This window comes from Malus domestica, chromosome 04, assembly GCF_042453785.1.
Source record: "Malus domestica chromosome 04, GDT2T_hap1".
NCBI classification, from domain to species: Eukaryota; Viridiplantae; Streptophyta; class Magnoliopsida; order Rosales; family Rosaceae; genus Malus; species Malus domestica.
In genome coordinates this window covers 14847639-14865142 of record NC_091664.1, presented here as the reverse complement: position 1 = coordinate 14865142, position 17504 = coordinate 14847639, and the positions used below count along the sequence as shown (strand labels likewise).

The 17504-nt window shown below is 39.1% G+C and overlaps 1 protein-coding gene across 1 annotated transcript; it reads left to right on the top strand.

Annotated features, from left to right (window-relative positions):
- The first annotated feature begins 9387 nt into the window (after window positions 1-9387).
- Window positions 9388-17118, top strand: LOC139195277 (uncharacterized). Its single transcript, XM_070820508.1, has 2 exons — window positions 9388-12825; window positions 15545-17118. The coding sequence occupies exon 1, from the start codon at window positions 12018-12020 to the stop codon at window positions 12642-12644; it is 627 nt and encodes a 208-aa protein (XP_070676609.1). The 5' UTR covers window positions 9388-12017; the 3' UTR covers window positions 12645-12825; window positions 15545-17118.
- The last annotated feature ends 386 nt before the right edge of the window (window positions 17119-17504 follow it).

The window sequence follows — 17504 nt, the reverse complement described above, 5'->3', positions numbered from 1 at the left end:
TGATGGTGGTGGAAAGGTGCGGCTGTGGTGGATGAATGGTTATGGAATAGGGTAGAAGGGTTAAGGGGACTAGGGGGCACGGCAGAAACTTAGAACTAGGGAGAATGATGTGGTGGTTGCGGCAAGGCTTAGGGTAAATTTCTGGAATGAATGGATGATATGGGAGGTGGTGGTTTTCGGCCAAAAGCTTTAAAGGAGTATATATAGGCACTTAAAAACCCTAGCAATCAGAGTAGGGTTTCTAGAAGCCCAAATCCAACAGAAAATAGGTTAAAACAATCAGATTTTGCATGGGAAAAGGCCTAGGGTTCGGCTGGTTTAGTGGGCTAAGGTTAAGGCTTCTAGAATGCCTTGCAAGGCAAGGAAATCAGGTATTTAAAACCCTAGGTGCGGCATAGGATTAGGGAGATCAGATTTGGAAATGGGCTAGGGTTTAGGTGCGGCATATGGTGAATATCCACAAAGAATTAGGGCCTAGGTTTTAGGTGCGGCATATGGTGAATATCCACAAAGAATTAGGGCCTAGGTCCACTTAGTTTTAGACAGGGATTTGTATAACCCAAATCCACAACTAAAGGCCCTAATAAGTCAGAATTTAAGAGAGAATGGCTAGAAAGTGCGGCTCAAGTCCAAGAGGTAAGGATAGGTCATCCAAAAGCCCAACGCCAAGAATAGAAACTCACAAATACGGAAACCTCCAAGAATAGAAGCTTCCAACATTAGAAACTTTGGTTTCCAATTCCGACTTCTTTGTTCTTCACTTTCATTTCTTCATTTCTTAAGCTCCTTTGACCTTCAAACTCGTCCATTCCTTGTGCTCCATAAGCCTACACTTCATTCCAGCTCAATTTTGCACTCAAATGCTCCAAATTGCATCATTTTATGTAATATGCTCTTAAAACCTGAAAACACATGAAACTAACTTAAAAGACTACTTTAAACAAAGAAAACATAACTAAAATGCATAAGAACTAGCTAACTAAGGCGCATAAATATGCTCCTATCAGATTGCTAGCTACACCCTCCAAGGAGGTCGGCCTCTTTAGAGAGAAAGGGAGAGACATGTTCTCTCCAATTTTCTCCAAAAGAAACCCTTAATGAATTTTAGGCTATAAAGTTCTTTATATAGTCACTTCTTTAAATGACCTAAAGAACCAAAAACCGTAATTCAACACACATGGCTGGCCATATAAGGGATATGGGCTTTTGGGCCTTTGTGAATCTTTATTCATTAAATTGTCATACAACTTAAGTCAATGGGCTTGACGTTCGAAGCCCATTGGGCCTTAAGGTCCAAAACTATCCCGAGGTCTTTAACGAACTTATTCGTTTGATTAATTAACATATTAATTAATCCTTGCCATAAATAATTAAACCATTTAATTATTCTTACTCATCTCCATTGTTTCTTCAATCTCCACCTTACACGGTGTACGATCCATTAGGTTCCTTTTAGCGAGGCAGTGGGCGATTAAAACTCTTTCAAATCGATTGTGAATTGAAACTTACTTTCAATTCTCCCTTTAGTGATTATACACGTTTAGGGCTTCCACAAACCAAGAGTGACACCTAGCAGCATATCATGGTTACCCAAGCTAATCAGAAGAGGTAGAGAACCTATTCAGTTTAGGATTACAAATGTAATACGGTCTTTCTCTAATACAATACTCTTGACCACATTGTTTGGTTTGATAGTTTATTCATGTCTACTATCCAATGTGATTCATGTGCTTATATATTACCTTGAATGTGATTTGGAACGACTTTCCTAAATCTCATTCATACTCTGGCCAGAGGTTTTAAATCATATCATAGAGTATTCTCCCTCAAACAGTTTGAAGGTTAGAGATCCCTTGTTGCGCATTCACTTGCCTCCATAGCTAAGTGGCTTAACCCCAACTATGCCGTGGACACCCTCCTGATGGAGTGATTTTGACATAATCAAAGATCAAGGACTTAACCACAAGACAACTGTGATGCCTCAGGTCAAATGACTACTTTGCATTATCCCAACCATGAGTTCTCATGTGACATGAATATGAGAACTCTTCGTTGATCGTGTTCAGTGAACTCATTCTTTATTGAGCACCTACGTACTTGTCTTGATGTCACACACACCAATGACTCGAGACTAGTCACTCTCCCTGAGAGAAGACACAGCACGTACTGATCTTAATGGACTGTCAATGCCCAATTGGCAATCCTATGATCAGGAACGTTTAGGATGTGTCTACGAAAGAATGGTCTCATGAATCTAACTTCTTTAGATTGCATTCTCCCAATCACATATTCCTTGGACTTATCGTTTAAGCATATAACATTTATATGAGACGGCTCAAACAATAATCTTTGCCCTTGATATTAAACTAGATTAGTTTAACATGTGAAATGTCCGTAAAGTATCATCATATGATTGGTTTTAGGGCACATTTCTAACAAATCCTCCAAGAAAAGGGTAACAAATCAGAAACCCAAGAGGAAAAAGGTAAGTGATATGCGGCAAGCCTAGAAAGAAAGGGGAATGTGACTTCTTTGCACTACAAGGAAGGATTCCTTGCACTACAAGGAAGGATTCCTTGCAGATTTGGTGCGGCACCCTATAGGAATAGGTTTAGGTCTTCTAGAATCACGATTTAAGTGTCCTACAATAATTACGGATCCTCTTTTGCAGCTGGAAATTAAATGGTGAAGAATTAGGAAAGTTTAGGACAAAATAAGGTAGCTTTGGCTAACATTCCTTCTTTCTTGCTTGCATCCTTTACTTCCTTTTCTTGAATTAATTTCTTCATAACTTCAGCATAATCCTAGCGTCTTTTGGTCTTCAAATTCATCCATCCACCTTGCTCCATGCATGTGCTATCCATTCCAAGCTCAAAACTGCTCCAAAAAGCTCCAAAATGCACTTTCTTACCATTTTAGCCCTTTGGACCTACAAACACACGAAAATAGCTTAAAATACTAAAATAACTAGGAACTAACAACATAAATGTAAGAAAACAAGCTAACTAAGTCACATAAATATGCTCCTATCAATAAACTATGCCCTTGCATGTTTAACTAAGAAGTATCCTGAATTTCTAAGAATCTGGAAGAGCGTCATAAAATTGCCTTGCATTTGGAGATGAAATTTGAGAAAGGATCTTAATACGCTAGTTCAATTACACCTAAAGGTGTTACCTTTTGAGTATACTTATGATCATTTATACGCTAGTTGTAAATGAGACCCTTGAAGAGGTAAGAAACCCGAAGTTCAACATCTAAGTTCAATAATGCCGCATGTATCAACTAAACTAAGAGATGGTACATCAACAAAGCCAACACCATGAGTATTGCGGCTTGATGTGAAATTTTGCTTTTCTTGGCAATAAAACATACAATCTTGGATTCTATTACAAAGAAAGCACATCAAGTTTCAAAGAATTTATCATTGATTTTGTAGTTTTATTTGTGTGAACTATTTTGATTTAAAAATAAATTATATCATTTATTTTGTAATTTTATTTTACAATTTTTGTTATCTTTCATATAGGGAGGATTTCAAAGTGAATTACACGAAGAGTGTCAAATCCGAGCCCGGGCCCTCACCACATCCCGGGCTTGACTCCATTGTAGCACGATATTGTTTGATTTGGGCGCCGACCACGCCCTCACGGTTTTGTTTTTGGGAACTCACACGAGAACTTCCCAGTGAGCCACCCATCCTGGGATTGCTATTGCGCGAACTCGCTTAACTTCGAAGTTTCGATGGAACACGAAGCTGATAGGAGCATATTTATGCGCCTTAGTTAGCTAGTTCTTCTGCATTTCCATGGTGTTTTCTTAGTTAAAGTAGTCTTTTAAGCTATTTTCATGTGTTTTTAGGTTTTAAGGGCATATTATACAAAATGATGCAAATTGGAGCTTTTTGGAGCAAAGGTGAGCTTAGAGTGAATAGCACATGCTTGGAACAAAAGGTTTGGGCGAAATTGAAGATTTGAAGATTTGAGGATTCCTAGTCCAAGGAGGATTCCTAGTCCAAGAAGGATTCCTAGTCTAAGAAGGATTCCAAATCAACGAGGGATTCCTAGAAGAATGAAGATTCCTACTCAAACAAGGTTTCCTACTTCAAGTAGGAAAGTTAAGCCTAGAAGTTGCTATTTTGGGTTGATCTTTCCTAAACCTAAATGGCCTTAAGTTTCAGCAAAATTAGAAGGTTCCTAAGCGTTGGAAGACACAAAGAAAGGTTGGAGAGCATTTCCTTATCCTTGCCGTGGGTTAGGGCTTGTTTCCTTTTGGTTTTGGGCTTCTAGAAGCCCTATCCTTATCCCTTATCTGCCGCACATTTAGGCCTTTTCCATTGAAAATTCTGATTGTTTTAACCTTTTTCCTTGTGGATTTGGGTTATCCAAGTCCATATCTGATTACCCTAGGGTTTTAAGTGCCTATATATACTCTCATTCACCCCTTGGCTGAATTACCACCTCTCATACACAACAATTCACGCCAGAAATTCATCCCCTACCTTTGTCACAGCCTTCCACCACCATTCTCCCAAATTTCTGCCAAAAATCACCCCTTGCCGCACCACTCATCCATCCTAAACACCACCATACATCCCCCATCCATTCTACACCATTTAATAACCCAAAAACCTATCCAAAGTCTCTGTGTCGCAGCAAGGAGGAAGGAGGAATTGTGGATGCACCTGCTGCGAAGTTGGAGCGTTTTAGGTGTTCTCTTTCCTTGGATTTCAATGTTTAAACTTATTTATCTTTACTTTGTGCGTATGAGGAACTAAACTCCCCCTTGGCTAGGGGGGGATTCGAAACCATGTTTATGCTTGCTATATGATTTGATTACTTCTACTTGCGTTTCATAAGTTGTGAATTCAATTTACTTATCTATATGAATTAAAACTGATTTGTGTGCATTGGTTGAGAGTGCACGCTTAATTTTTATGCATAAGTTTGATGCTAGGATATAAGGGAATTTCACCTAATCGTTACGAACTTATATTCTAAAGTAGTAAAGGTTGTTGATCACAATCATGTTAAGTAAATTCTTGGCATAAGTTTCATGCAATTCATAGTAATGAGTGCCTCGCCAATGCTTATGATTTTCATAGAACTTAATGATCTTTGCTTGTATCTTTGTTATGCAATTCATGCAGGGAACTTGTGAGGAATGCTTTGGGTTATCGTATGCAATTCATCCAATTCGATAACTTTAGGAAAATCTGAGGGTTAATTAGTGCAATTCACGGTTAATCTGGGGCGTTGGGAATTCATGGTTTATTGAAAAGGAATTGGAAATCGTTTCGTATGCAAGTGTGACATGTGTGGAGAAGAACCCCTTAGCTAGCTTTCCATCCATTCACTTTAACCAAATTCGTTTTAGAATCTGTTCAAAGTACAAAGTTTTGTTTTTGTTTTCAATTTTCGTCAAAACTCAATCCCCATTTATTTTAAAGTGTTAGATTAGTTAGAAATCAATTTAGTTTGTGTTTTTAAGTGTCTTGAGTCAAGTTATAACCTATTTTCGTCCAAATTGTGGTTTGTGTTCAAAACGGCCCAGAAAGTGTTTTTAAGGCAGTTTTGAGTGTTTCTGGGCTGTTTTGAGTCTTTTGGTTTGTTTTAGTGTTTTAGAGTTTAGTTTTGCATTCTTTGAGTTTAGTTTAGTGTTTTAAACTTTGTTTTTACGTTTTGAGTCAGTTTTCAAGTGATTTAGCAATCCCTCATCATCCCCGGCCTTACATACTTTGCTACAATTGATAAAAAGAGGGTTTAATTTATGTGCTTATATATTTCGCATCATATTTTTGGCGCCGTTGCCGGGGATTAGCAACATTGCTAATCCCTTGGATTGTTTTATTTCAGTTTGTTTTAATTAATTCCAGATTCTGACCTTGTTTTTAGGTACTAGTTTATGACTCGGAGTTCTCATCCGATCCGTGAACACATCTTGGACTTTGACGACGATTTCGAGTGAGAATTGAGACGAAAAAGGAAGAATCCAGAACCTAGTGAATCAAGTTCAAATTCAGAAGCCGAAGTTGAGTTTGAGGAAGAGGAACCCACGGCAAGAGTGGGTGAAGTAGATGAAGCCATGGCACAAGACAATGGTACAATCAAGGAGCTTTCAGCTTCGGGATTGGACAATGCCGCACCTCTATGTATTCAATATCCCACGGCTGCCCAACGAAATATTGGTTGTATGAATTAGCTCCCGGAACTGTCACATCTTGGGAGAGCATGAAACGGGCTTTCTTGGATAAGTTTTTCCCAACTTCTCGAGTCATTCTCCTACGAAAAAGGATAAGTGGAATTCAACAAGATGAAGGTGAGTCCTTTCCTACGTATTATGAACGTTTTAAATCTCTTGTTGCTTCTTGTCCACAGCATCAAATGAAGGATGAGCTTCTTCTACAATACTTCTACGAGGGGCTTCTACCAATCGACTGTCAAATGCTAGATGCCTCGGCGGGATGAGCTTTGGTGGACAAGACCCCCACGGCTGCAAAGACATTGATTGCTAATCGAGATTTGAATGCTCAACAGTATAAAGGTGTTGGACAAAGGAGCACCCCACGGCAACACCAAGTGAATGAGGTAAGTGCCATCTCCGAACTTCAAAATCAAATGGCTAACCTTACTACTCTTCTTTCTCAGGTTGTGGAATGACCAAAAGTGCAAAATGTGAGTGCTTGTGGTGTGTGCTCCATGCAAGGACACCTTACAGACAAGTGCCCACAATTGATAAAGAATGGAGGGTGGGAGTGGTGTGAGAATTTCTTGACACACAAATTAAACCCTCTTTTTGACAATTGTAGTATAGATGTAAGTAGGGTATCGTTCTAGGCCGGGGATTAGGAGGGATTGCTAATCTATTAAATTAACTTAAAAATATTAAACAAGACTCAATGATACAAAACTAGGCTAAAAACTCTAATAACTCGAAACACACTTAGGATGACTCAAAATAATGAAAATGATCTGATTAGACACTAGGAATTGAAATGGACGGAAATTGAATTAAAAGACTAACAACAATGAAAACTAACTAAATAATATAATTTAATAATGGATGGGTGTTTGGTTTTGATGAAAAGTAAATTAAACTTAATTAAATTACAGAATTGACAAAAACATAAAATTAAGGTAAAATGATAAATGACGGATTAGCTAGAGGGTTCTTCTCCACACATGACACATATGCAACCTAAATTGATTTTCAGATGTTCTTTCAATAAATTGTGAATCTCAATACTCCAGATTAACCGTGAACAGCACTTTTTTAATCTTCAAGTTTTCCTTAAGTTATTGAATTGGACGGAAAAACGCATACAACAATTCAAAACATTCTTCAAAAGTCCCCTACGTGAAAAGCACAATAGCGATACAATCAAAGATCATTAAACTTTGTGAAAACTATAAGCATTGACGAGGCATTCGTAACTATGAAAAGCATGATACTCTTGCCAAGAATTTACTTAACGTGATTGTGACTAGCAACCTTTACTACTTGTGAAAATAAGTTCATAACGATTAGGTGAAATTCACTTATATTCTAGCATCAAATTCATGCATGTAAATTAAGCGTGCACTCTCAACCAACATACACAAATCAGTTTTTATACGAACGGATAAGTAAATTGAAATCACAACTTATGAAATCACAACCGAAGGTAATCAATTCATATTACAAATATATTCATGGTTTCGAATTAACCTCTAACCAACATAAATTTAATTACACATTATTAAAAACAGAAATAAAATAGAAGTTGGAAAGATTAAACCGAAAGAAGGGATCTGCTGCGTTCGTGCCCTCTGTAACCACTTCAGCCCTGCCTGACTTTCTTCCTGATGCTGTCTGCGAGCCGCCCAAAGGCAGCTCCCCCTCGCGTCACTCCTTCGCGTCTCACTCCTTCTTCTCGTCAGGCAAGGTTGCCCAAAGGGCAGCTCTCTGCCTTCTCACTATGCCGCTTCCTGCTTTCTGCTGCCAAATGGCAGCCTCTGCCTCCTCTTCCGTCCGTCTCCGCACCAAATCTCTCTTATCTCTCTTCCACGCTGCCCACGCTGCCCAAGGGCAACCCTCCTCACTGACCTCTCTCACGTGTCCAGCTCCCACACCTTTCACACTTCTCCCCCTTTTCACGCTGCTCCGCGTGTCACACTGCCTTTTCTTTCTGGCAGCAAGGCTGCCTTCTTTCCTTGTCAGTCCTCCTTCCTTTTTCACGTTTTTTTTTCTCTGGCCTGCGTCTCTGCGAGCTGCCAAGAGGCAGCTCCCTCTCTCCCCTCTGTCTTCGTCTCTACATACCTCCGATTTTCTTTTTATTTCCTCGGATCCCGTCTTTTCTTTCCTTCCGCTGCCCTAGCTGCCAGCTGCCATGTTTGGATTCCTTCCTTTTAATTATGCCGTGTCCCTCTTCCAGTTTTCTGCCTTCTTTTTCCTACTTTGACTCCCCCAGCGTGCTGTCCACTTTGACTTGCTGTCCTCCCCGCACTCCTCTCTTGGATTCCCTTTATTTTATTCTTCTTTCTTCTCTTCCTTTGCAAACATCATAATAATGAGAGGGACAAACATTGTTTATAAAATGTAAATTAGTATTATCATGTGACAATAAAGGGTAAATTTGCATAACAGATCCTATAAACACAAAAATAACGTAAATAGCTCAAAAATATAAGGAACTAACCAAGAAAAGACGAGTGAATTCGAAGTAAAAATATATATAAATATGATCCGATCAAATACCCCCACACTTAACTTTTGCTAGTCCTCGAGCAAAACAAAGAAAATAAGAACAAGAAGTAACAAGAAAAACATTAGCTTCCCCCTATGTGACCCTCATAGAATTTCATTTAAGAAAACAAATCATCAAGAACCATAGCTAGCATCAAGAAACTAATCCAAGTTTATATTCCTTATTCAAATATTAGCAGTAATCTTTGAATCATCCTTGAAGTGTAGTGTGTCAGATAGCCATGCTAATGCAATTTCAAGTTTTTATTTTTAAAATCATCATATGCAAACTAGTAACCTTCTCACGGGATATACACTCAATCACATATGTGTTTAGTTTTAATGTGTTTCGCTCAAAGAATCAAATGTGAAATTTCTACCATAAGCTTGCATAAAGATCTCATCTCCACAATCATAATTGCAAAACTTAAATCAAGAGGACTTTTATTGGACGTAATGAGGTTTAAGGAGAGGGTTATTGAAATGAAAGAATAGGTAAACACAAGTTCCAAGCTACAAGCAGTTCTTTTGTTTAGATTTATAAGAACTCAAGCTCTCCAACAATTCTTCTAACACCTCCAACCACACCCTTAAAACTGAAACTTTAAAAACTTTTATTTCATTTGTATACAATCTTTCTTTTTCTTCTCTTTTTTTTTTTTTTTTTTTTTTTCTTTCTTTTTTTTTTTTTTTTAAATACAAACATGAAATACCCCCACACTTATTCTTTTGCCAAACACCTTCAAAGTACTGCACAAACGTTTCTCATAAAACAATCTCACATTGTTCACTAGCTTGCTTGGAAAGGGTAAGGAAAAATGTTTCAGGTATAAGGGTAGACATATCTGGTGATAAGAAATAAAAGGTTCAACAAACACGGCTCAAATTGGCAAACTAATGATATCATTTTTCTTTGGGAAACATGGTTATTTGGGCCATAGTGGTAAACCTAATGCCTCTATCATTTCCAAGTTCATGCAATCAATGACAAACAATTCGAAAGATCGTTACGCAAGTTCTAGAGATGTATCTCACATAAGTTCATCACACATAAAAAAAAATAGGAGTGTATGAAAAATGCACACACTTTCAATAGGCTCAAAAACTCACATAGGATGTATATGGTCACTAAATTCACATATGAAGCTTTAAGTCATACTTTAGTTTCACATTAACAAGGCTATGTGCATTTGGTTTTTCAAAGATGGTCAAACATGTACAAAACTAACAAGAGAATTAGGAATTTCACCAAACACATGTTAACTAAGTTCTTGATGATCATGGTTCAAATTTTTGATCCAATTATATCATTGGGTCGGGAAACTAACAAAAATCTGATTCAGAACAATAAGGGAAACAAGACAATATTTTTGGATTTTTAAATTTTCCGATTTTTTTTTATTTTTATTTTTTATTTTTTATTTTTATTTTATTTTATTTTTTTTAAGAAAACAAAAACTAACAACACAGAAACAAATGAAATTCTAGAGATTTCTACCCCCACACTTAAACTTGACATTGTCCCCAATGTCAGAAAACACTATAACGCAAAATAAAAATAAAATAAAATAAATAAATAATAAGAAACAAAATAAAGCAATTGGACTGAAAACTTCCCTAGTTTGCAGTAAAATCAAGCGATGACCCCCAAGCTAAAATTCTGCAATCAACTTCAAGGGTGGAAATAACCAAAAGTTCCTGCAAAGAAAAGAATTAATTCAGTTAAGTACGCAAGAAAATTAATTAAAAAAAAAATTGCAAACGAAAAATTGAAAATTACGATAAAAGATAATGAATAAAACTAATAAGTAATCATTGGTCGTGCTTGTTGACTTTCCACAGCTTTCCTCTTGAACAGGGTGACACTTAGCTTTTCACTTGCAAGTGATGATTTTATGATATTGTACGGCGAAGCTTTGCTCTTTGGTTATGTTGCAGTTCCTTATTTGTTCTCCAAGCAGATGTGGCAGCTTCTCTAGTTCTTCAGTTCGGACTCCTTGTGCTGGGTTGATTGTACGAGCTGCATTCTTCTCTGCTTGTTTCTTCAGCACGGCGGGCAGGCACGAGGCAAAGGTGTTGGTCCTTATTTCTTTCTTCAATCTTTCCAAGTGCCCACCTCTTGCTTTCTTTCTCCTTGTCCCTAGCTGAATTGTCTCCACATGCTTCGAGGTATCATTTTCACTTCCCTTACTGTCCCCCAGGCAGATGTGGTAGACGAAGAGAAAGCATAAAATGATGAAGATGAGTACTCGAGAGCAAGGCTAGGTAAGCAATCAGGAAGGGGTTCCAGGCAGTTGGCTCCAGATCGGAAGATTGATACCAAATGCTGGCTGATTGCTCTCTTTCTCCTTGTCGGAAAACAAAGACAAGGAGAAGGACATGGAGAAAGCATGATATGAGATACTCTTGCTTTCAACCTTTATGATATGAAATACTTTTGCTTTGAATGGGTTGTTCGCAGGAGTATCCCAAGGAATGAGGAACACAGAGTGACTCGAGAGGATTCTTTGGGAATGCATTTTCGGAGATGAAGAGGTGTTGAGAGGGTGTGCTGAGAGAGTGTGCTTTTGCTGTGGAAGGCGAAGGTAGAAACTTATAGGACTTGCCTTCACAACCGGAACTGTTCTCTCACTCATTGTCGGCAGCCGGTGGATGGATGAATAGTACAAATTACGCGCTTTCTGACAAAGTTGCCCGTAATTTCCGCAAAGCAGATTCCTCATTGATATCTGGAATCGGCGCTTCGAGCTCTGAGCATCGTCGATTGTAGAGGTAGCATGTGACACGTGCGGATAAATCTGGAAAAGAAGATTTGCCCGTGGGTTGAAGCCCAGCTTTTGAGAAAGCTAGCGTGTCTTTAACTGTTGAATTTCCCTCTTCGATTTCTGAATTGGTGCTTCGACAAACTGCCCGAGATTTCCGCAAAGCAATTTGCGTGTGACAAGTGACGACACGTCTGGACAATTGATCCTTTGAAATCCGGGGTTCGGCTCGTGGTTTCTGAGCAAGCCCAGCCTTTAAGAAATGAAACGCCTCTTTTGAGAAAAGAATCCGGCTTTTGAGAAAGGAAACTCCTCTTTTGAGAAAAGAATCAGACGTTTGAGAACGGAGCCCCGACTCTTCGATTTGCGAGAGGACGCTTCTCTGAGGAGCGCCTCTTTGATTTCTTCTTTTTATAGAGGCGTTAATTTTGTTCCACAACACACTTGAGCTCCCTCCTGTAAACACTCCCTTCTTGCACTTGTTTAATCTTGATTTGTCCAACTCTCTTCTTTCTTCACCACCTCTGAAAAATGTCTGGCCCTTCCGATCGTCGTTTTGACTTGAACCGTGGTGAAGAGGCAGCTCCGCCTTCACCAGACAACATATGGCGCCCATCTTTCATATCCCCTACCGGTCCTCTTACCGTTGGGGATTCGGTGATGAAAAATGACATGACCGCTGCGGTGGTGGCCCGAAACCTTGTCACCCCCAGAGATAACAGACTGCTCGCTAGACGATCTGATGAATTGGCGGTTAAGGAGTCTCTGGCTCTTAGCGTGCAGTGTGCCGGTTCCGTGTCCAACATGGCCCAACGCCTATTTGCCAGAACCCGTCACGTTGAATCCTTGGTGGCTGAAATACAGAGTCTCAAGCAAGAGATTAAAGGGCTCAAGCATGAGAATAAGGAATTGCACAAGCTCGCACACAGCTATGCCACCAGCATGAAGAGGAAGATTGACCAGATGCAGGACACCGATGGTCAAATTTTACTTGATCATCGGAGGTTTGTGGGTTTGTTCCAACCGCATCTGCCTTCGTCTTCTGGAGCGGCACCGCGTAGTGAAGCTCCAACTGATCAACCTCTGCTGCCTCCTCCTTCTGTGGCCCCGCCGACTGCTGAAGCCCCGCCTACTACCGAAGCACCACCCGACCAATGAATACTATTAGTTTACATTATTGTAAAATATTTGTACTTTTTTTTTTTTTTTAATTTTTTTTTTTTTTTTTTTTTAAATTTTTAAATTTTTTTTTTTTATGTATTTTTTTTTTTATCATTAATTTTAAATTTTATCTTTTTTTTTTTTTTTTATATAAGTAAATTAATGTAAAGAGACTTTGGTTATGTGACAGCCCGTCCCTAATTTTAAGAATTTTCAAAGTTTTAATAAAGGATTTTACAAAAATGCCCTTTGAGGCACGCACATCATTCGAGGTTAATCGTTGTGTCGGGCCATCTAAGATTTTTTTTCTTGACATATCCTCGTAGTACTCGTCGTTACGGACGCGTGGGCGCAGACGGTTCGTGATTTGGAGTTATATCGAAGAAGTTATTAACGTTTGAAATTTGGAATTTTAAGGAATTATAATTTTAGTAAAATATAGAAATTCTTTTATTAAAATTTGGATGGCCCAGATTAAAGGATTTTGAAATGGATGGCTGGGATGAGAAAAATGAAAGTTTTGTGTGGGTGTGTGCGTGGGAAGAACCAGAAAACAGAAAAGAGGAAGAGAGATTGGGCAAAAACTGCCCAATCGGAGAAGAAGGAGAGAGAGCGAATCAGAGGCAGAGAGGGGAAGAAACTGACCAATCGGAACAGGGAAAGGAGGAAGGGAGAGAGGGTGAGAAGCGGAGGAAAAGAGGAAATGGGTTGGGGAGAACCCGTGGGTCGTTTCGACCCGGCGGTGCCCACGCCCAAATTCGATGGATTTCGTCCAAATTTCCGACGAATTGAGTCAAGGTACCACTCCTAATCATCATCTAGGCCTTCCCTCTTTACGTTTCACCCCAAGAATCATTGAATTTCGTTGTGATTTCGCGAAGAACACCCCTACGGGTGCCGCGACCCTTTTGTTTAAATTCTCCAAATTTTGAAATGTTTTCTTTCAATTACTAACACCTTTAGCATTCCTTTAGGACCTAGAACAAAGCCCAAGAGGTAATTGAGGCGTTGGAACAAGTTTGAAGGTCGAATTGGAAACACCCAAATTCTAGGGTTCTTCACGGTTTTGGTGAAATTGAAGCACTTCCAGGCCAAATTGGCCTTGGTCTCAGGTATGAAAGTTGTTCTACTCATTGAGATCTTCAAATCTGCAAATTTTGGTAATTTTTGGAAATAGTTGAATTTTCCGGCGAGCCGGGGGCGGCCAACCGCCACCCGCGGCGGCCCGCGCGGCGGCGCGTGGCCAATGGCCCGCCAATGTCATTATTAGCTTGTGATTAAGGTTCTAGGTTCTGTTTTGATAATTGATGGACGTAAATTGAATAATTGAACCTAAGTTGGTTACGATTCGTGGTTAGATGAAAATGTGAATTGACGATCCGACCGTTGGATCGTCATCAAACTTTGATACGTTGTAATACGTAATATCTGAGGATTATAGGAACTTACGGATTGGGAATCCGATTTACGGATCTTCTGGAATTGAAGTTGTAAGTTCATAAAATAGAATGTTAACCGTCACTTAGTTTTGGAAATTGACGAAGATCCGACCGTTGGATGGTAATGAAATTTTAGGATGTTGTCCTAGAGGTATATTGTGGACCTCTGGAAGTTACGGATTTGAAATCTGAATTGCAGATCATCCGGATCAAACTACGTAGTGACGTGTCTTATATAAGTTATGTATTCTATCGGCAGAATTTCTGAGGTTGGATTTGATTGTTGTTCTAGGCGCTAATCGTCATGACGCCTTGATGTACGGTGCTAGGGAGTTGTGGGCGAACTCCAGGTGAGTGGGCAGTTTTGTTTTCGTATTACCTATATACTATTGTTTTTCCCAGAAAAAAATGCTTTTATGCGAAATTATGTTTTGAAAATGCCATGCATAGAATTATTTGGAAAATGTGAATTTCATATGAGTTATATGATTGATATATGATGCATACATGTTGCATGGTGCTGTGGAGGCACAGGTAAGTCAGGTGAGTTCGTTTATTCATTGAATTGTTGTTGTTGAGATGTTTGAGCTCATAATCTGCACCCTAAGTGTTAGTGCTTATATTATTCACCACACCGCACGCTCGCCTTGGATCCAAGTAGGTGGATGTCGTACAGACCATGTGAGGGTTCCGACATGCCAGTCGTACAGACCATTAGAGGGGTTCCGACTGGTGGGTGACCTTAGATATGCGCGCTGATGATATGATGAGAGAAGCACTAGAGCGTATTTTACACCTTTCATCGTATAGACTACCTTACGTAGTTCCGAGTGATGTGCAGAGTAGGGCCGTATAGGTCACTGTGGTGACTCCGGCTTAGTGAGATATTGAGCTATTGAATTAATCGTATAGGACCAACTGCAGGGTCTCCGATTGATTCCTTATTTCACCTGATTTATATTTTGATTTATGGCATGGCATGTTTTTCTTGAAAAATGTTAAAGATTTGGGATTCAAGCTTTGAGATTTCATATGGTTATATATCTATATATATATATATATATATATATATATATATATATATATTTCTGAAAAGTGTTAAAGGTTTGAGATTTGAGCTTTTTGCTTATATATATGTTATATATATGCTATTTTCTGGGAAAGTATACAGGTTTTACGGTGAGGGGTTATAAATGTTTTAAATGAAAAGTCTTCGAAAAACTTTGTTTTACTGACCCACTCAATTTTGTTTTGCGCCCCTCCAGGTTCAAGTTAGCAGAGCTTTGGTGGCCACGAGGAATCCAACGGTGTTCTGACAGAATTCACAAAAGTAGGACTCACCCTCGGGTGTGTTATCTTAGTAATTGGAATTTTTTTTAAAGCTTCCGAACTGTGTAAATGGTTACGTCACTCTCACGTGACGGCCAGCACGCCCTCCTTCGGGACGGGGTGTGTCAGGTTAACCTTCCCCCACACTTAAACTAAATAACACAAACTCACAGAAATCAACCAAATAACACAACTAACTAAACAAAACAAAATGAAAGCAGTAAAGATAAGGGTGGAAGAATGCAAAGCTGATTGGGTTAGTGATTCCAAAGTCTCCCTTCGTTGAATGCTTGGGTTGCCTCCCAAGAAGCGCTTGATTTAACGTCTTTAGCCGGACGCATCTTTCCTTTAAATTTCCCTCGGCTCCATTTGAACCTAAAATCAAAGAAAGAAAAATAAATCAAATATCAAAAGTAAAATACACAAACACCAATATAAACATAAACAAAAACAAAAATAAAAGGATTAGCAAAGTTGCTAATCCCCGGCAACGGCGCCAAAATTTGGTGTGAGAATTTCTTGACACACAAATTAAACCCTCTTTTTGACAATTGTAGTATAGATGTAAGTAGGGTATCGTTCTAGGCCGGGGATTAGGAGGGATTGCTAATCTATTAAATTAACTTAAAAATATTAAACAAGACTCAATGATACAAAACTAGGCTAAAAACTCTAATAACTCGAAACACACTTAGGATGACTCAAAATAATGAAAATGATCTGATTAGACACTAGGAATTGAAATGGACGGAAATTGAATTAAAAGACTAACAACAATGAAAACTAACTAAATAATATAATTTAATAATGGATGGGTGTTTGGTTTTGATGAAAAGTAAATTAAACTTAATTAAATTACAGAATTGACAAAAACATAAAATTAAGGTAAAATGATAAATGACGGATTAGCTAGAGGGTTCTTCTCCACACATGACACATATGCAACCTAAATTGATTTTCAGTTGTTCTTTCAATAAATTGTGAATCTCAATACTCCAGATTAACCGTGAACAGCACTTTTTTAATCTTCAAGTTTTCCTTAAGTTATTGAATTGGACGGAAAAACGCATACAACAATTCAAAACATTCTTCAAAAGTCCCCTACGTGAAAAGCACAATAGCGATACAATCAAAGATCATTAAACTTTGTGAAAACTATAAGCATTGACGAGGCATTCGTAACTATGAAAAGCATGATACTCTTGCCAAGAATTTACTTAACGTGATTGTGACTAGCAACCTTTACTACTTGTGAAAATAAGTTCATAACGATTAGGTGAAATTCACTTATATTCTAGCATCAAATTCATGCATGTAAATTAAGCGTGCACTCTCAACCAACATACACAAATCAGTTTTTATACGAACGGATAAGTAAATTGAAATCACAACTTATGAAATCACAACCGAAGGTAATCAATTCATATTACAAATATATTCATGGTTTCGAATTAACCTCTAACCAACATAAATTTAATTACACATTATTAAAAACAGAAATAAAATAGAAGTTGGAAAGATTAAACCGAAAGAAGGGATCTGCTGCGTTCGTGCCCTCTGTAACCACTTCAGCCCTGCCTGACTTTCTTCCTGATGCTGTCTGCGAGCCGCCCAAAGGCAGCTCCCCCTCGCGTCACTCCTTCGCGTCTCACTCCTTCTTCTCGTCAGGCAAGGCTGCCCAAAGGGCAGCTCTCTGCCTTCTCACTATGCCGCTTCCTGCTTTCTGCTGCCAAATGGCAGCCTCTGCCTCCTCTTCCGTCCGTCTCCGCACCAAATCTCTCTTATCTCTCTTCCACGCTGCCCACGCTGCCCAAGGGCAACCCTCCTCACTGACCTCTCTCACGTGTCCAGCTCCCACACCTTTCACACTTCTCCCCCTTTTCACGCTGCTCCGCGTGTCACACTGCCTTTTCTTTCTGGCAGCAAGGCTGCCTTCTTTCCTTGTCAGTCCTCCTTCCTTTTTCACGTTTTTTTTTCTCTGGCCTGCGTCTCTGCGAGCTGCCAAGAGGCAGCTCCCTCTCTCCCCTCTGTCTTCGTCTCTACATACCTCCGATTTTCTTTTTATTTCCTCGGATCCCGTCTTTTCTTT